Below are 20,682 nucleotides of genomic sequence, written 5' to 3' on the forward strand. Positions count from 1 at the left end.
CTTGTTTGTTTGCGCAATGCCTTTGGTTTGCGTTTGACAAAATTCGCGCGTTCTCGTTTGCCGCGAGATAAAGCGAGAGGGAGGCGACAATATTCGATCGCTTGGATTCGCAAACAGCGTTTAGTGTGTGTTTTGTGCAATCGCTCGTAATCCGTCGTCATCATGTCTTTCCGAGGAAACGAATGCAGGATCTACGTTGGGAATTTGCCCCCTGACATCAGGAGCAAGGATATTGAGGATTTGTTTTACAAATTCGGCAAGATAACGTTCATCGACTTGAAGAATCGCAGGGGTCCGCCATTCGCTTTTGTTGAATTCGACGACCCAAGGTAAGTGTCCACGTTAGCGTATGGGCGCATTCGTGTAATTCTCAACTAGTATTTGTGCTTTGAGACGTTTGTAGTACTAATTTCAAGCTGTTAGTGATACGTGCAACGCTTGTGCGCATTGTGCTTGTTTCAAGGTTGTTCCTGCCCGGGCACCACCCTTGCCCTTTTGTTTTGTTCAGCGGCTGTGCAGCTGTCCTAGATATCTTATTTTACCGTGGTGCATTGCGTGCTGTGGCGCGTGTGTTTCTCACAATCTGCATCTCATGTAGAGGCGTGGGCGTAATTACTTTGAAACAGTCGAGCCTGGCAAAAAAAAAAAGTTTGGCGTGCAAAGGCGACTATGTTTATCCGTTTTATGACGCATAAGAGAGAGAACCCTTTAATGAAAAGCATTATGACGCATGTATATTTTTTAATTATTAGCATCGTTGACTGCAGAGCGTTCCTAGTATTTCGAGGCTATAACGCACGCGTTTCTTTGAGCGTTGCGCAACGCGCCTAATGAGGCAGGCTTCAGTGAGCGTTAAGAGATTTAAACCAGTTAACACAAAATAGATGACTAACCCCCTATTCAGAAAGCTTAACTTAAAGCCCCTGCTTGATTTGATCTAAACGACGCCTGGTGTGAACGCGCCCAAGACGCTCATTGCGTTTCTTGTGGTGCGTTCACGACAGGCATCACTTAAGTCAAGCGTGAGCTTCAATTTAAGATGCAATTCTGAATACGGGGGTAAGAGTGCGTAAGTCTACCACCAAGCTTAATCGCAAGAAAACCGCGTCTTCTCTGCAGGTTCCGGCAGAGCTGGTCGGTGTGCTTGTTGCATTTAAGCGAAAAGTAACATCCGGGCAATCTAGCATTGCAAAGGACGCGAACTGGAGCGCCATTTAGCATGTAGCGGCGCGACCTGGCTGCGTTGCAGCTGTCGCACTGAGCAGCTGCGTTTCGTTTTTATTTGTGGTGTGGCGCGACGTGGCAGGCGAAACGAAATAGCGTAATGCTGTGTGGAGTAATACGATGACCCCACGACTCTGGTTGGTGTGTGACAAAAATTTGAAGCCGCTTACGCTGAGACAAGGAGCAATACGTGAAGACCAAAAATTGTGAATGGATCACATTTAGTGCACGCATATTTTCTGAGCTAGCTTGCAGAGCCTCGTAATCAGATATTGGTTTTGACACGTAAAACCCCAGAATTTATTTTTTTAAATGTCTACTGAATCTGGCAAAGCAAAAATCAATACAATTCTGAAAGTTCAGCCCCTTAACCTTTACGCATTGTTTTACACATCCAAGTGGGCTTTCGGGTGTCACTGTAATGTCAGGCACAGAACACCATGTATGTGTGGGTTGTGTTGCTCTTGTGTCCAGTGTTGGGTGCGCTATGACTAAGGCCTTCAGTGTATCTGAGATCCATTCGATTGGCTTGGATTATAGTTCTGTACAAAAATTACCAGAGAGAACTCAAGTGCTACAAACGATCAACTACCATGTGAATATAATGCATAATTGATTTGCCTAACCTTTGTCGGAAGTTGTATTTCCATAATATATTGTTTAAAATTATGCATTTGCAAAGTAACAAAGCCAAGCAGCTGTATGGTCCAACCTGATAACAACATGCGTGGCAGTGAAATGTTCACAGCAAAGCGTTGTAGCTCCAGAGTAGAGTGACCTTATGTGCACCTTTATTAGACCCGTTTGATTATTGTAAAGCTAGCTTTCCTGCAAGGCAATTCACCCAACTAATGGGGGTGTAGTCATTTTCGCAAACAGCGTGTGCAAGTGCAGTCATCATGGACATGATGGTTAGTACATACATTGATTTGCCAAAATGCCATCCTTGCTTCAAACAGCTTCGCGACTATGCACCCATAATTTTGATCAAAGTCCTGTGTTTAATTTATAAGTAAGCAGCATTAAAATTGTCAGACGGCGGGATTCAAACACAGGACGTCTGGTACAGAGGCCCGACATTAACTTTTCACTTTTCGTATCAAAAATGATTATTTTTGAAGACTATTGGTCAAAATTTAGCATGGTGGCTGCTGTCTACGGTATCTAAATCGAGGCTTTTTACTCATCCAAAATGTCGTTGCGGTTGGCCTTTCAAAGCAATGTCGCAAACTTTCAGCTTATCGAGTGCATCGTGCTCATTGCCTCGCTTCTTTTTACAGAGATGCAGAGGATGCAGTGCAAGCCCGGGATGGCTATGACTATGATGGCTACCGCTTGCGTGTCGAATTCCCCCGGGGCTCGGCCCCCGGACGGGGTAGCATGGGACCTGGCCGCGGTAGGGGACCCCCTGCCCGGAGGTCTCAGTACAGGGTTCTTGTTTCAGGTGGGCTATGCTAGTTTGTTTCAGTGTGCACTAATTGCAATGTCAGCAGGGTTGTTTAGAGCACCATACATGCTCAGCGTTGGTGCCATCTACCAATAATGCTTGGTTTGAAATAACCTGCTTCTGGGCATGCCAGGCAAAGAAAGAGGCAGTTCCTTCAGTGTAGCTGCGTGTGCTCAGATGTTAGCTACCTTGCATCTGGAGTTCTTGGTGGGCTAGTGCCTGTCCAGCTCAAAGCACTTCAGAGGTCTATTGACTGTACATTACGATTGCAACAAATACTTGGTGCTACCACATTAGACATGAAAATTCCCTACCGAAGTTTTTATATTATGGGAGGACAGACCGTCGGTCGCAAATTCAGTAGGCTGCTCTGCGCTAGATGGCTTTCATGCTTTGCCTAAGACACTTTACTCGCCTTAGGTGGCAGGCCCCAAAGATGCAGCACGGGCACTTATCTTTGCATGCGCCACCACAAAGAGCACAAATTGACTTCTGCACTGTCTATTCACCATATTTACTCGCAAAATGATCACACTTTTTTGGCAAAAAATTTATGCAATTTCAAGGGTGCGATCTTTACGCTGGTTAAATTTCCCTTGAGAACAAATTTTTTTCATCCCGCATTTGCTGCGGGTTGGCAACAGGTCAACAAATAGGCTGCTGCCAATGTGTGTGCTGTGGGACACCAAACAAAAATGGCGGTTGGCGGAGCAAGCCGAACGTGATTATTTTCTTGCGAGTACATTACATGCATTGAAACAGTTTCTTCTGTATCAGTAATTAATAATATCGTTAATATCGGCAAGTTTGCGGCAATAACGTAGCCATGTCTACTTTGAGGGGACAGAAACAGATGGCTGCGCTTAGCTTCCAGTGACATAGAAACACATGGCCAGGTGCTGCGGAAACTGCGGCATCTGTCTTCACTACTCTCCTAATACTGCACGTTTCCGCTAATAGTGGGCGAATATCTTGGGTGTGTTACAAGCGTCGGCGTATGAATAGGGTAAACTTCTAACGTATCAGTGTTAACGTGGCTACTAGCGTTGCCGCTCACGATTTGTTGCGTGCCCACGAGTGCCGATAAGAATCGAAAGGCACCTGTTTTTGTTGTTGACCACAACCATTATAAAGCCTACACATAATAAAGGCAAGTTTGGTTGTACCTCTTTTTGTCATTTAAGTGCAGAAAGTGACGAAAGTAATGAAATGGGGCATCTACTTCAGAGTGTTTGGTGCGTGTAGACCGCTTGGTTTGTCTTGAAGAGTTGTTTGTGTAGCATTCGACAGATGGCAAGCGCGATCATTGTTAGCTACACTTGGCAGACATATCGCTGCAGCAAGCTCGGGGTGCGATCATTGCACAGGAAAGGAAAAATTCTAATTTTGACGACAAAATTCAGGGGTGCGATCATTATGCGAGTAAATACGGTAAGTTGTGGAGTCAATTGCTGGTACTCTCATTTATCAGGGTAGGTTTAAGTGAAGTTGTTTTCCGTGCAGAATATTCCTTGTAAAGTGTGTCAAGATCCTTACTGGAGTGAGGGGCGTGTAGCATATTTATGGGAAGGCACAACCCAATGTGTTGTTGGGTTGTGCTCTTTGTACTAGTAATGCTAAACTGGCCCTTACGTTTAACACTGTGAGGGTTGAATTTTTGCACAGGAACCGTGCCCCTGTGGTCAGTTCTTTTGTTGCCGTTTCTAGTAGTAGATTGAAAACTCGTGAGTAAAGCAAAAACTTATTGCAAGCAATATTTGATCTGGCAAACGCTTTACTCCCACCAACAGTATACACAAAAATGCACTATACAATAAGAGATAATGTGTAAAAAAAATTATGGTTGTCAATTTGTTGTTCTACAAACATGTTTCATGGAAGAATGGATTTTACACGACAAGAGCCACTGTACTGGCCCTACCCCAGTGTATGGGAGTGCATGACCCACAACCGAAGATGAAGAAATTGAAAAGTGGTAGCAGCAGCCATAAGAAATGGTAGCACCTCATCCGTATCCTTGAAGGTAGCAAACAGTGAGCGGGCAATCACATGATTTAGCCTCACCCAAGTTAAACAAGTGGAGTTGGGTGAGTGGAAACCCAATGTCAAATTGCTTTGGGCAGCAACTCATTAAAAATCGCAGCGCCTCTGAACTACCAGTGGTGTCAAGCACATGCAAAACATAAGATCAGCACCGTACATGTACGCCAAAAGAACCATGCACGGTGGATCAGCGTATACGTACGTCAAAAAACTCGGCCATAATTTTTTTTACTTTGGTTTGCATACATACCCATGCTTTATCTTGTTGATTCTGCTTAATGGTGGGTGCATTTAGCCACTTGCTGTCATGAAATGCTCAACTCTATTTTCTGTCAGAAATTCTCCAGGTTCTGCATGTGTACTTTGTTAAACAAAGACTGAAAGACTAAGTTGCTTGGAAAGATGCATGGTGTGAAGTAGAACATAAGAGGAAATCTTGCAAGTAATATATTTTTTATTTAACTACTGATGTTTGATTGTGGTTGTGTATGGCATTTAAGGTGCCACTACATTGGGGAGCAGGCTTAGACAGTCTGTTGGATAAAATGCTGTTCTAACCATTGACCTACCTGCGAGGATGCTAATGTTTGTGTTTCTGCTACAGGTTTGCCCCCTAGTGGCAGTTGGCAGGACCTGAAAGATCACATGAGAGAGGCAGGCGATGTGTGCTATGCTGATGTGTTCAAGGATGGCACTGGTGTAGTGGAGTTCCTCCGCTACGAGGATATGAAGTATGCTGTCAAGAAGCTGGATGACTCTCGCTTTCGATCCCATGAGGTGAGACAAACCAATGTTATAAAAGCAAGTTTGTTTGGGGGGATTAGGTTGCACCATCTGTAGTACATCTGTTCTGATGACTGATGTCGCAACAGCATCTATTTCTACGATAGGGTATATTGGGGGGAGGCAGTTTAAAAAAATGTGGATGGCATTGTTCTTGGTAATTAATATATTACAATGTGCATGTCCTGAACAATGGTGTCAATGCCAAAAGCAGCACCATATAAAATACCAACTACCGTTCAACACCCCCATCTACAACAACCTGGCAAGCAAGAAATGGGCCTGTATAACCTTTGAAAGTAACTGCATACAACGCTTGCATCTTTGCAAATACAGTCTCCATTTGCGGATGCACGACTACGTCGTATTGTATCCTCTTCTGCGACGCTGATAATCCACTGTGCTGTAAAGAACGGCCGTTGAGCGCAGTTTGTGAGTGCCATGTGCACTATCCCCATTGCCGCATGCACTTCGCTAACTACTAAGTGCAAAGTGGCAACCCATAAAGAGGAGAGTGGGCAGCCATGAAGCACGCAGGGATGGGGAGAAGGTAGCGTTCCATAGAAGGTAACGGAACTCTGAATGGCATGCACCAGGCTGCCTTGAGATGCGGCTTCATAGCAGCGCTTGCTTTGCTGCTGTGAAGTCGCACCTCAAGGCGAAATTCGTGTGTAACCTGCGCTCTGACTTTACTCTGAAGTTTTGAAATTTTTAGTATGGGTTAAACATGCAAAAATGCAGTATATGTACTGCTTTGTTCAATAAAACATACATTAATGCTGACTTCTTGAAAACAGCAATATATGCTGTATATGAGTAACAAAAACTGATGCACAACAAAAAGCAAAAAGTGAGGATGTGCAACAAAGTTGAAACCTGAAGCATAAAAGGCATAAAAAATTATGTAAGATTAAAAAAAAGAAAATTGCGTTATGCTTGGGAAAAAGGACTTGGAAGAGTGGAGCACTCATATGCAATTGTTGCATGTGCTATTATAAGTAGAGGAGCCTGGAGAGTTGGTGGCTAGCACATGGCAGTGAGCATGTTACTGTAAATACCGGAATATAGGTAGAACTTCTTTTTTAAAAACTTGTGAAAAGTCGACCCTTGTCTTATATACCGGACATTGGCGGCAAAGCTACGCAGGTCTTGCAACAATGGGCGGATAAAGTAAAGAAGCGCCATCGCGATCAGCAGCAGCGCGTTGTGGTGACATTGTGGCACCGCCAATTTGCGTTTACATTGTCACAAAGTTATATCGGTTAAAGGCTGCTTTTTCACGTTTTGTTTCAAAATGAGTGGAAGCCGACAAGTCACCGTTGCGTTCAAGAAAAAGGCGATTGAGTGTGCGGAAGCCCACGGCAACCTCGCGGCACAGTGCGAATTTGGAGCATCTGAAAAGAGCATTCGGTACTGGCGGAGACAGAAGCAGCGAACCAACAGAAAACGTCATTTCGTGGGCGGACCGCAAAACTGGAAGACAAGGTTGCGGAGTTCGTCTGGGAGCTGCGTGTAAGATCGCTGCCTGTGACAGCCGAATGCATCCGTCTGAAAGCGGTAGAGATCGCACGCACCTCTGGACTGGGCAGCGAGAAGCACTCGTCATACGACTAGTTCGGACCACTCTAATCAAACGCGTTGCTCTGATTCGGAGTAGCGCTTGTGCACTTCGTGCCCTTCTGCGTACTGTACACCCGGCCAATTTTTAACAGTATCGCGCAACCATCGACCCGCGTGTTTGTGAGCACCTTATCATCACTGCACGGAGCGGCGAAATAGTGAAAGTAAGCGCACATATACACATGCGCGTATCTCGTTTGTTTCACCGCTCAGCGCCGTTAATAAGGTGTTGACAAGCATGCGGGTCGATGGTCGTGCGATATTGTTAAAAATTGGCTGGGTGCAGATGCGATCAGCATTTAAATAAATACCGTCACTATTGTGCATGAGTCGCATTTGTTTAAAGGTAAGGGTGTCTTTCGGTACTTTTGCCATGGAAAAAGATTTTTTTTATTATTATTTTTAGAATTCGTTAGTTGGGGGATCGCCCTATATTCCGGTCCAACCTATAGTCCTGTTTTTACGCTAGTTTTTTGAAGCAGGTGCAATTTACTCGTGTGCGAGTTGCCACACGCATGAAATCCTGACCCAGGTATATGAAAAAAGTAAAGGGCAGCAGCAGCCAGTGGGCCTCCACTTTTTACAGTGAAGTATGTTGTAGTTAAGTGTCACAAGCAGAAGTGTTGCTAAAGGGATGGTAAACAAATACAGAAATTTCATTTGAGCTGTTCAGTAAATAACCCTTCTACAATACCCGCAAAAAAAGCCACTCTTGCTGCTTAAATCTAGGTAAGCCAGAAAAAAATGAGAACTGTCCCAAGATGGCATTTTATAGGAGTAGAACGCAAAGTTGATTGTACTCTGCTGCTATATGAGCCTGTTAGTGCGCCTTTCTAAAGAGCCCCTTAATTCTTTTCAGGGTGAAGTGTCGTACATCAGAGTGCGTGAAGACTACAGCAGCCGTTCGCGCAGCCGAAGCCGCAGCTACTCTCCACGTCGCTCTCGTGGTTCTCCCACGTACTCACCAGCCCGGCGCTCTGGGTCACGAACACCCTCACGTTCTCGGTCCTGTTCACACTCCAACTGAGCTGGGAACTTTGATGGTGTGAAATACGGTGGACAGCACTATGCGCTCGACAGGCAACCTTTCGAATCCCATTTTCTCCTTTGGTGTGAACCTTCATTGTAGCTTCACTTTTTTTGTTCCTTGCATTCTGGTGGATGTTTAGAATTCCCTGTGAAGTGATGCTGCTTTGTTTCAATTTGGGCCACGACTTTAAGCTACGAACTTATTGTGTTGGTCAAAACTTGGCAAAAACAAAATCAGCTGGCCCTTGTTAGATTTCTTTTACCAACCCCAGAATACAGCTCAGAGGCATTCTTCAAAGGTTTAATTTTAACGGCTGGCTTCCAACTCTAGTAAGGTATGCAAAAGCAAGTGCAGAACCTGTCATGCCGATTCTCGATCATTCAGAATATTTTTTTTCCCCCTACATTGCACATGCATAGCTTCCTTTTTGTAAACCATTTAGTGCTTGATGCAAATAGGTCTGCTTAAAATCGTGTGTCGCTTTTGTAACGTGGGCTCATCATTTTTTCTTTGCATTATCGTCATCACCTTTTGTTGGCCCACCGTTTCGTAACAAGATGTGTACAGATTGTGTTGGCAGTTCATGTTTTTCTTGATCACCAAAGTAGCGCACATACAGCACACGTATACATCTGCACTTCTCAGCCTGCCACATTTGTATGTGGGCACATCACGCATTCAACTCTTGAGTTGTCACTAGCTGCAGCAAAAGCACATTTCAGTATGTGTGTGTGATGTTGTGTGTTTTTTGTCAGAGCAAAAAAAAAGATTGTCTTGTGAACGGCGATGCCCATCTCTTGTCTCTCAATCTGTTTGTCTGTCTAGATGCCACAAAACGGGAGGATGGCACACGTCGCTGAGGATCACTAAAGTGGATATGTTTGCGGACACGCACATTCGGATCGGAGGAGCTTAGCGGGAGGAATGTGGAAAGGTGTGATGTCGCCCCGCCGAGAAGGCGCACACGGCAGGAAGGGGAGAAAAGGAAAAAGAAAATGCTTTCTGTAGAGCAAGCGCTGGTTCGGGGAGCGCAAGAGGACAGCGCTGGGAGAAGTGGCTTGCACACACAGGGAGGAGGAGAACGCCGCGTAGCGCATAGGAAGGAGCGGCACACGTCCTGCACACAGGAGACGGAATTGGTCATCAGGATTTCGGAGCCTCGTCTCAGGGTAGGCCCCTCCCTCAAACCACCCCGCATTGTCGCTCGCTCACCGTTGGGCTGGCCCGCCCACTGTCTCGATTGCTCCCTTTTTGTCTCGGGGCTTTGCCGGGTCAGGGCTGCTTAAGTTAGCATTAGTGGCTTTAATTCGTCGGCCCCTACTCTCCTTCCCGCTTCTGTTTTGCCGCTGTTGTGCGGGGATGCAGGTTCAATACCATGTCAGTGCACATGACCTTGGTGTGGGTACTCGCTACTAACCTTGCGTGTTCACTCACATTTTCGCCATTTCCACACTGGTCTAACACAGGCTCTTCTATGCCCTTTCAAATGAAATGAACATCGAGGTGCAGCTGTTCATTAATAAAGGTGCTAGGTGGTTCCAGCCTTGTTTTTGGTAGTCAACGCAGCTTCACTTTCCTTCTCCAATGGCTTAAAGGGAAAGGTGGCCTTAAGCCCGGCAAAGCACCTCGACTTGCAAACAACAGGTGACTCCGTTCAAGATGAGTTATCTGTGGCCGTCTTACTACCAAGACGTGGAATAAGTCTCGTACCACGTCACCATCGGAGACAAATGCGTGTTTTGTTATCTTGAGGGGAGTCGCTTGATTTGCATCTTGTTTTCAAAATTTTTGCAGACACTTTGTAACACTGCATTTAAAAAGTGCTGTGTTTAATGGTCCATAGAGTGGTCTATCTAGATTAGGTTGTCTCCCACATAGATTGAGTGACTGTCATGGGGAAATGTCTTGTGGTGATTTGCTATGTCATAATTGTGAGCGATGCCTTGCTGTAGTAAACCTATTGCCCCTGCCCAAGGAGTAAGGGGACAAAATGTATCTTGGCCTTCCTTCATATTTGCGTCTTATGTGTAACTTTTTGTGAATGTATCATAAGGGTTGGGGGAAGCCGTACATGCGACTCTGCTTTGCTAACCGTCCTGTCCTGTTTTCTTGCCAAAGGTCTCACTCCTGACGAGGAGGAGGACTGACACGCAGGGGTTCAGGACCTGTTTACACTCGTGTGTGGAATCTGGATCAATAGGATTGGATGGAATTCAGGATTGGATCCACACATGGCAGGATGCAAACAGGTGCCGTAAGAGTTGCGCAACTGGGGCTGGATGGCGGGGCGGGCGATTGTGGCTAGTAGATGCTTTGGGAGGGGTGATGGGCTCTCTGCAGCTGTTTGCAATGCAGTACTTTTTTTTTAAATGTCAATCTGTAGCTGTAATGTACTGCTCACACGTAGCTTTGATCGTATACTCTCACTTAGAATTGTGCAATCAATTGTAGGTGTAGTATTAAACTTCTATACAATCAAAGATCTTGCTTTAGGTGATGGTTTTTCAGGACTTGTCTGATGAGGTGAGTATGAACGTGGGGGCAGTACGGCATCTGAAAGTGGCAAAACAGTGGCAACTTAGAGAAGAGCAAGCTAGCTTGTAGATCTTGTAATCAGTGTTAAGATCATGATTTTGAGTTGGCATTAAAATTGACCTCTGGTTTGACTCCTGGTTTGTTCTTTGCATGCACGTGTACCATTGTTCACACGATTAAACAGCGAAGCAAGAGGTTGTGCTTCACTGAATAAGATGCAACAAAGTTTCCCACCAATATCTTTGGAACCAGCTTTGTTGCTACTGACAGTCTTCTTGGGGTGTGTACCAACCCGGAAAACTGGTAATTCTCAGGGATATTTAAGTCTGGAAATACGGAATCTTGCTTCTATCGATAAAATTAGATAATGGTGGCGTAAGAGGAGTTGGTAACGGATCGTCTTTAATGCTGCGTTGTGGGCTACAGTTTCCAGTGTACAGTCGACACTTTCCGGACGCCCGATAATTCGGATGGCTTCGCGGCACCACCATGTGCCCCATAGAGTCTATGTATAAGAACGTATGAAATATAGGGTGCAAGAACCCTTTGCAGTCAAATTTTCCGGACTTTTTGCCGTGACCGCGGGTCTGAAATGGCATTAGTCGAAGTCGCCACTGCCGCCATTTTGATTATCGTGTCACCTCGAACAGGCGCTCTCGCAGGCAGTTTCGCTGGCAGTCGCAGCCAACACCGCGATAACACGGCCTAGCTGTTTCGACGTTTGCTATTAAGCTTCTTGCCGTTCTGTGCAGTGTTTTTCCTTGAAAGAATTCGCCACTGTGAGCAATAGCATCGACTCCGCTTTTGCTGTCCTCACGATTGACTTCGGAGCTCTGAAAGCACGGCGCATTGCATAATGCCTGTTCGGGAAAGTCAGCTTCGCCGCAATACATCGCTTAAACTATGAAGCATAACAAGCATGGGAAGGTGCAATTTTCATAAGACACAGTATTTCTTGACTACTCGCACTCGCCATCTCCCGTCGCAGTACAAGCAATGATATGCCTAATAAGTGCACACATGAATTCATTTTTTGGCCATTTTCACTGCAATGGGATGTTGACTGTGCAACTAAAAGGAGTCTTCAAATGATCCTTGGGCGAACACACGGTGGAAGGATGACGAGAACAGAAAGGACCTACGCATTAAAGAATGAGCAGGAAAGGAAGCGTGTCGCCACATTGAAGGAGCTTGAGCTCAAAAAAGTGTTGGCAGACGCCGTGCTGCAGGTGTCCCTCATCCAAACCAAAATAAACTGAAGCAGTGAAACGCAGCACTAAGGCCTTGTGTAGGCGCTTGGAGTATGTTCGGACACAGGTTGACTTGCCAGCTGTTGAGAATCTTGCTTGCCATATTTCGGGCCTTGTACATATGGCGTTGCTGTCAGTTGCTTTTGTATGCGTCTCTTTTCTTTTTGAGAAAGATTAACTCGAATTGCAATGGGTTTTACATTTTTTTATTGAAGATATTTGCTGTGGATTTTACTGACCCCTCGTTTGTTTTTGAATAAACACTACGCCTTGCTATTCAAACTTGATTGTCTTTTTTTTTTTTTTTACATGCTTACTAGGGAGTGACAGCATTGGGTGAGGTGGCGTCAGTCTGACTTGACGTGAAACAAAGTCGCTCGGTAAATCTTGCAAAGGCATTCAAGGAAAAAACTGGGAATTTGGAAATGTCAACTTGCTAGACACTCTGCTTCTGCTGTACATGTGTAAAGTGAGGCAAAGGCTGGTTTTATATTCTGGAAGTTGTGCTCAACATGACAGCACATCGCACATTTTCTAGTTTGCATTTTGACCATCTGTTACAATTTGGATCAGCTTGATATAGTCGAGTGTTGCCGTCTGTTGTAAACATTCCACTGTTTGACAGACGGCCGCACGCTTCCTTTCCTGCCATTTCCCAACGTATTGGGTTCCTGCAGTTTTCAGCGTGTGTGTACACGTGTTGCTTCGAACTACCTCGCTCTACGCCTGTGAATCGAGGGAATAAGTTGGGTTTGCAAAGCAATACCTAACACAACCAAGGTAGGCAATTTAAAGGTGCTGCTTGCGAATGTGATAGGATCACTGCTGTCAAAGCCTTGCAATGTGCCCAGCACTGCAATTGAGTGGGGCACACGCAACAGTGCGCTGCTCTCGTGCAGGTTGTAATTGAGGCAGGAGTACAAAATGCATTGACTTGTTTGTTTATTTATTGTACCTTCAAGGCCCAAAGGCGTTACAGAAAGGAGTGAAATGAAATACAGAGCATGTGCAGATAACAGGGTATAATAAAAAGAAAATTGGAAAGTGCAGATTAACAAAAGTATTCTTCAATAGTAGTTCTAAAAGCAGATGTATTGGTTATAACAATTGAGGCCGGCAGAAGATTCCATTCATTTTAGGAATAAATGAATACAAAATAGGTTCGTGCGGCAGTGTAGAATGCTCAATTTATGCCGATGGTCAGTACGAGATACGTATGTAGGTTCGGACAAACGTTACACTTTTTAATTCCCGATTATGGTAAGTTTTGTGCAGCAGTGATAAGCGTGCCAACTTACGGGATGAGAGGAGAGGGAGGTTTAAAGTAGCCTTCATAGATGTTGCGCTTGATGTCTGAGAATAGTAAGACTGAAACACGTGCTACGATTTTGTATGGATTCTATTGCAATTAAGTAATCCAAGCCAGGGTCCCATACAGAAGAGGCATATTCAAGCTTAGGACGTATTAGTGTTTTGTATAGAAGTAGCTTTAAGTTAGCAGGTGCCATAGAGAAATAAAGGCAGCACTTGCAAACCTGTATTTCATAAGCAAGGTTGAACTGAATTGCTCCATTCAAATTTTGCCAGCTACATGCATTGAATCTAGTGTAACGGGGAATGTGTGATGCTTTTTCTAAAAGGAGTGCAGACTACAACAATCGGCTGTCTGCTTTATAGTAATTGTGCGTGCTTCTTTTATCCATTAGTTGTGCGGTATATAGAATAATCGCTTCTAATCAAAGAATTTTAAGTGACCAGAACGTGAAACAGTGGGCATATTCGGAATTTCTAAAAAGTAAAGAATTTGTATAATTGAAGCCGTTGTGCTTGTGACCTTTCAAGTCATCTCGATTTACTTGGCACACTGGGAGGCTTTAATAACTGCCTGTCATGCAATTGTCACATCTTGCTAAATTACTGTAGAATGATAGGCAAATATAGCATTCAGAAGGTAGTTGCACAAATCTAGTCAAATGCTAATAGCTTTCCTGCAGGATGCTGCAGATCTAGGTCCCAACACCGGTATCATCGGTCGGCATAGAGTAGCATGGTAGGAATATTCATGAACTATCTAAAGAAGAGCAGTTCGAATGTCTAGCAGTCTTGGTACAGCTGCATGAGTTGCATGAGGCACAAAAGATTGCATCGAGAAAGCAGTGTGCTTGCGCAAACTAAAGTAGCAGTGGTACTAGCACATTTCAATAAGAGGTGATGTTTTGCTGCAATCGCTTCCACAATTTGGTAACAAGTGTGGGTAGGAGCTTGTTCTGGAAAAATTTGACTTGCATCTACTCAGTTTCAGTGGTGCAGTCGGGAAGAGCAGATAGCGGACTTCATCCCTGTAACATCCTTATTGCGTGGCAAGTGCCTTCTGTATGTGAATGTTGTATGCCTGTAAGTATACCTGTACCTGTAAGTACTGCGACATTTTAGTAATGTGGCAGTAGGTATGATTATTTTCCCAAGAGGCTCTGCAGGACGTATGAAGCCAGCTATTCAAGTGGGGCATTTGGACTGGGTAGGTAGCTGTCAAGTTATAGGAACATTAGAGATGCTGAATGAATTTACTCAATCAAATACTATGTAATCTTAAAGGGTCCCTCAGCAGGCCCCGTAGCAAATTTGTGTCAAGGACTTTGTGAATGCGAGGCTAACTGACATCTAAATTGCGAGGAGGCACGGTTTACCTGCCGGCAAAGCGATCGCGTCGGACGCTCGGAAGGAAGTTCTCGAGAAAAATTGTAACCGCGTAAGAGACAGGCCGGAAGAGTTTCCGCCCAACTTTAGCACATATTCTACGCATGCAGACGCGCCCTCGGCAAAGGTCGAGTCCCCTTTGGGGCGGTCCAGGTTTCGGGCGTTCAACTTCATCTTTTTTATGCGCGCTCCTCCACACACCAGGTACGCAAATTCTATGCAGATGAATTACAGCGGTCATGTTGAAACCGCGTCGATGACATATAGTCGTGCACACGGAGCATCGTTCGTCTCAGCGGACGAACATTCTGTGGAAGGTGAAATGGCGACGTAATATTAAAAAAAAAAGCAAAGAAAGAAAGCAAGCAGTGACTAGGATACCTGGAGAGTGAGGACGTTAATCTCAATTGATCTGAGCGAAAATTTGCGATAATCAAGGTGCCCAATGTGTGGCGCTTATCGAGGCTGAAAAGAATGAGTACAATTAAGGGTGAGAATCCAATGCGGCTCGCACTTTCGATCGCGATCGAGTCAGGTCAGCTATGAGTTAATTTCGCGAAAGCGAGAAGACGCTTTTACATGTAGCTATAGTGCTATCATATGTCGGGTGCCGGTACCCATATATATCAGTCGACGTCATTTTGTATCTCGCACGAAGACCGCAGAACTCGTAGTATTCATTCGCAAATTCGCTTGCGTATAACTGCATTATCAACCATGACATCAATCCGCCTCTTGAGAAGCCGCTTTACCACAGTTCAGGCACTCTTGCTCGATCCATGTTAAATGTCGCACATGGTTGGCTGGAGCGCCAAGCGCGTTGACTGTGAGCGGTTCTGGTCGCTATCGCATTTGCTAGTTTGGCTGGTTTGGTTGAGTCTGTCGCATGTTGTTGTTGTTGTTGTTCGTAGTGGCCCACGGAGGAAGGAAACTAAGGAGAGGCCCTGACGTCACTCTTTGTGAAGCAAAAGTGAAGCCCGAAGTTGGCGTTGCTCATGGCGATGCTCCGCCTTTTGTGCCACCCTCCTCTCTTGTTTACATCTTTCGCGAAACCACGCCGCGCTGCGCGTGGTTTCGCGCGCGCTCGCGCAACATCCGGCAGCGCACGGTGCAGGTAACACAGCGCAACAAGACACGGTGACTAACGCAAACCCGCCCACACAGCGCCTTTGCACGGCACGAAACCTACCAGAGCAACACGTGTGAGCGCTCAAAACCATAACAACGCCGCCATTGTGACCCAAAAGGCGTGGCCATAGAGAAAAAAAAATAAAAAGCAGCAAAAAATGAGAACCTACTACGTCATTTCCGCCACACTTTTCTCCTAGCGCGCGGAGGGGGTAGGGCCTCTCCTTAGTTTCCTTCCTCCGTGTAGTGGCCCCTTTCCACTTTTGTTATGCTTTACCGCTTAACTGAGTGTACTGTGGCTAAGCTAACTTTATGCAGTGAGCTGTTGGTGTAAAGCCTGCTCACGCTACCGAGTCTAGTGAATATCTCACGCGGACATTCTTATTCGCGCGCTAAAGTTAAAGAAGCGATATTGTGTTTCCGGTGTTTACAACCGAGTTATGCAACGCTCTTTACCCTTGCCGGTTTGTGTTCGGGCAACGGCTGACGTTTAAATGATAATAAAATATGTCAAACAACGTTATATTTAAATTGTCGCAGAAGCAGGCTGTTCTCGTGTCTGGCCAACGTGCAGACAAGCACTGATGTTGAGTAGGATGCAAATATATCTTCGTCAAAAAGAAAGTAAAACCCCACCTAAGGGGAAAAAAGGAAAGAAAAAAAGTCGCGCAAACAGACTACACATCAAAATCGCTGAAATGCTCCCGGCTGGACGTCAAGGTAAGTGCGGAGCTTGTCAAGTTTTAAATAACACAAGCAGAGCAAAAGCATTTGGCTTCTGCAGTGAGCACTAATAAAATTGTGCGGTCTGTAGTTCTTAGATGCTAACAAGAAAAATTCCATTAATGTAGACATGTGAGCTGAACTTGTTTCATTGTTGTTCTGCGTAACTAGCCCATCCTAGCACAAGAATATTAACGTGATAGAACAATTAGAAGCAACAGCTTTGTAATGTGGCCTGTAAATTAATTATTAATTTGCGCTATCATATATATTAGTGAAAACATTTACGCACAATAAACGAAAATGCCAAGGATTGCAGAAACGTTACGCTTGGTTCAGACAGTGGTTGAAAATAAGGAACCCCAGATAAATTTTATCGCTTCATTAACACGACTGACCCCGCGAATAATGCCATAAAACTGAAATGACTCATTTTTCCCTCTCCATATGTGTACTCTTCAAGGCGACAAGGCCCATTTTTGTACACCTCCTCTCCTCGTTAGCCACTTGCATTTCATCCGCCGATTCATAGAGTGTCTGAAACTCCGCGCAAAAGACATGGGATGTCTATAAATAGAAAAAGAAAACTCAGTTACATTCAAGGCGACGCCACTCGTATCGGCATAGCTGAGGGCCATGTTCACTGGACTCGGTAGCATGAGCAGGCTTTGCACCATGCAACACCATTGTTGCATCTTGCACCTAAGGAAACGTCTCTTTGCGCACTACGGACATTCGTACCCACTGTTTAGGCACACGCACACACGAAAGGGGGATACCGTAGCGACGAAAAAGTCCGATACTATACACACAGCCGATTAATCTCAAAACGAGGAACAACGAAGTTGAACGATGCCAACTGCTGACATCCTTTAGCTCTCTCTCTCGGTCAGCTCACTTTGCTACGAGTACATATTTTTGGGCTGGTTGGTTCGTTGCAGTAATTGAACTCGTAGCGCTGAATCGACACGAGAAAAGCGACAGGGCGTGAGCGCACGTCCTGTCGTCTTCATTGTCCGTGTCGGTGCACGGCTGTGACATCGATTGCCAGGGTCAGCCATGACCATGACGACGACTGTACAATGAGCACAGCTTGATTACGATAAAATGACGAAGAAGGAACGACAACTGTTGACGTCCAATGTTGCGTGACGACGACGGGATGATGTTTCTGAAAGCATGACGATGGTACGACGGCCAGCGCGTGACGACGACGGCAACGCGAGAGTCAGATGACGGAGCTGAAGTGATGACGACTGCATCACACACAGACAGACAGACAGACAGACAGACAGACAGACAGACAGACAGGCAGGCAGACAGACAGACAGACAGACAGACACAGACAGACACATAGATAGATAGATAGATAGATAGATAGATAGATAGATAGATAGATAGATAGATAGATAGATAGATAGATAGATAGATAGATAGATAGATAGATAGATAGATGTTGAAATAAGTTCAAAGTTCAAATAACGCGCTGCACCTGGCTTCCTCGACATCACTGTGCCGAGCATCGTGTCGCAGAAGACAAAGAAGCTGTGAATTCGATCGCACGCGGCCTGTGCCTCCACGCAACAACGGTTTCTCGAATCAGCTGCGGCTGCCACGTGCTGTGAAGAACATAGCCGGCGAGTGGTCACGTTGGGGCGGTGTTTTCGGTCGTCTTGGAAGCGTCGCACTAGGTCTCTGGTGAAGCGCCCACCATGGCTTGCTACTGCGAGTACGTACTGACGGCCAGCGGGATCCTGAAGCTGTTCCAGATGGTCGTTGGCGCCGGCATCGTGTTCCTGCTGAGCGAAGGCCGCCTGGACGACAACTGCTACTTGTCCATGCGCCTGGACGCATTCATCCTCTTCATCGCGTCCATCGTCTTCTTCTTCAACGCGCTACTCATACTCATCTGCGTGCTGGTCGGTAAGTCGCTCCCCCTTCGTAGGCGTCCGCAAAACTACTAAAACCAACGCCTCATTCACCTATCCATCAAACGCGCTCGAAGGTTAAGTGGAAAAGGCATTTGTACTTGGTTGGCGTATAGCCCCCGAGATATACAGCGTGCGCGGACCTGTCCTATCTCGCAGGACGGGTTTAGCGCTAATGAAAGGTAAAATTGTCATTCACCTGACTGTAGCACGAAGCTACAGAGGAAAACCGTACGGCTTTCTCAGAAATAAGCCTCGTATAGTAGAAGAAAAATTCGTCCTGGTCCAGTGATTGAATCCGGGGACCAACGCCTTTCCGGGCGATAGCTCTACCATCCTCGGATAGGTGGCTATGGATAAGACGCGACTGCTCCAGAAAGGTGCTGGGTTCAATCCCCGGACCAGAACAAATGTTGTTGTTTTTTTCACTTACGAAGCTTTCCGAGAAACCTGTACTGGTTTCCTTGGTAGCTTCGTGCTACAGTCATGTGGATGACACTTTTTTTCTTTCATGAACTTTCCTCCACCTTGCGGGCTTCCGCAGAACTGATTTTCCATGTTTAGCGTTCCTTTATAACGAAGGAAATAAATATTAACTTGATTAAGTCGAGAGGAACGCTTTCATCGTAAGCGACTGCTCGTGTGAGTTACGATTCCAAGATATGAAGGTTGTGAAGAACTGCGCGCGAGCTGATGGAGCCTGTCGTATTCTTCAACAAGAAAAATTGAAACTGCACCTGTGAAATATCCGTCATGCTGTACAATTCAGAAGAACGTTGAATAGCCTATTCATTATAGCGGCGATTATTGCATGTTATTTCTGACGTTGCGCTCGCATATCGCCTCTTTGTTTAGTGCACATATCGCTGGGTTAACTGTGTCCTGAATAAACGTGATGGAAGTTACCGCCTGCGACACCTTGTGTTTCTTGCTGTGTGTGCATTCCCCTAGCGGTAGATATATGTACTTACGTGTAAAAGTTTGTTTGGACACACGCAACGATCAATATGATAGGCCGTTCGTATATAATTATGTATATATAGAAAGAAATGTTCACTACACTCGGTAGCATCAGCAGGCTTTGCACCAGCAACACCATTACATCTAAAGAAAACTCTCTCTGCACACTACGGACATTTGTATCCACTGTTTAGGAACACGCACACACGAAAAGGGGCTACGTGTGCTTACACATTTGTTGTCCGTTATCCATAAACGGGCATACATCCTTCTAGAATGTCATGCTTGAGCTTGGGCTCCCTGGCAATCTTTCCCGAGTATATACGCGGCCATCTCGATCGGCTGCCCGGTCAGCGCCAACAGGCTGTGAACTGCGTCGCGTCTGTCTGTCTGCACGCAGGCGCCCTGGAGATTCCCGGCTCGACGGTGTACCGGATGAACTACTTCCTGGCCACCTTCATCCACGTGCCGACCAGCATCGCGTACCTGTGCATCGAGACGCGCACGGGCGTCTACGTCCAGGGCTCCATCGCCGGCGCGCTGGGCATCCTCAACAGCCTCATGTTCCTGGCGAACGCCGTCATGGCGTACCACCCGCGCGTCGTCTGAGAATAAAACGCCCGCCGCGGGCGCATGCTATCGCCGACCGAGCGTAAATGAGCCACGTGACGAATTTGTCATCTCTCTATACAGGCGTAGTAATAGTATACCGATACATAACTTTAATTAAACGTTGCGCTCCGCAACCTTTTAAGTGTCCTTTACTTCACGTGCGGTAAGGCTTCCAGGGTGCACCCAAAAGGTGTTGCGAAGGTGCACGATGCCGTCCTTAGCATGATAGATGATTGTGTCATTGTTTGGGGACAAGATAAGTTAAATTAAGTTCTGGGTTTTTACGTGCTAAAAGCCCTGTATGATTATGAGGCACGCCGTGTGGGGAACTCCGGAATAATTTTGATCACCTGGGGTTCTTTAACGTGCACCAAATGCACCGTACATGGGCGGTTTTTTTTTTTTTTTTTGCATTTCGCCCTCGTCGAAATGCAGCCGCTGCGGCCGGGATATATGATCCCGCGACCTCGTGCTTATCAGCGCAGCGCCAAAGTCACTACGCGACCATGGCGGGTCAAGATAATTTTCAAAAGGGTGCACATTGTTCCTGGAGTGCACGTGTTTGATAGCCACGCCGCAACCGCAAGAATGCAGGTAGTACATTCGGCCATTCAGACGAGGACGAGGTAGGTTCTCCTAATCGTATCCTTGATGCAAAGGCTATGCACAGCTAGGATAAAGCAACCAGTTTAGAGCGCGTCT

At 45.8% G+C, this 20,682-nt stretch overlaps 2 protein-coding genes across 2 annotated transcripts; both read left to right on the forward strand.

Annotated features, from left to right (window-relative positions):
* The first annotated feature begins 38 nt into the window (after positions 1–38).
* Positions 39–10,813, forward strand: LOC135910659 (serine/arginine-rich splicing factor 1B-like). Its single transcript, XM_065442692.2, has 4 exons — positions 39–329; positions 2,505–2,668; positions 5,319–5,491; positions 7,977–10,813. Exons 1-4 carry the CDS (start codon positions 163–165, stop codon positions 8,142–8,144), a joined length of 672 nt encoding a protein of 223 aa, XP_065298764.1. The 5' UTR covers positions 39–162; the 3' UTR covers positions 8,145–10,813.
* A 7,253-nt stretch (positions 10,814–18,066) lies between these two features.
* LOC139055608 (uncharacterized) lies at positions 18,067–20,033 on the forward strand. Its single transcript, XM_070533131.1, has 2 exons — positions 18,067–18,403; positions 19,769–20,033. The coding sequence occupies exons 1-2, from the start codon at positions 18,193–18,195 to the stop codon at positions 19,975–19,977; spliced, it is 420 nt and encodes a 139-aa protein (XP_070389232.1). The 5' UTR covers positions 18,067–18,192; the 3' UTR covers positions 19,978–20,033.
* The last annotated feature ends 649 nt before the right edge of the window (positions 20,034–20,682 follow it).

The sequence above is a fragment of the Dermacentor albipictus genome, chromosome 2 (genome assembly GCF_038994185.2).
Source record: "Dermacentor albipictus isolate Rhodes 1998 colony chromosome 2, USDA_Dalb.pri_finalv2, whole genome shotgun sequence".
NCBI classification, from domain to species: Eukaryota; Metazoa; Arthropoda; class Arachnida; order Ixodida; family Ixodidae; genus Dermacentor; species Dermacentor albipictus.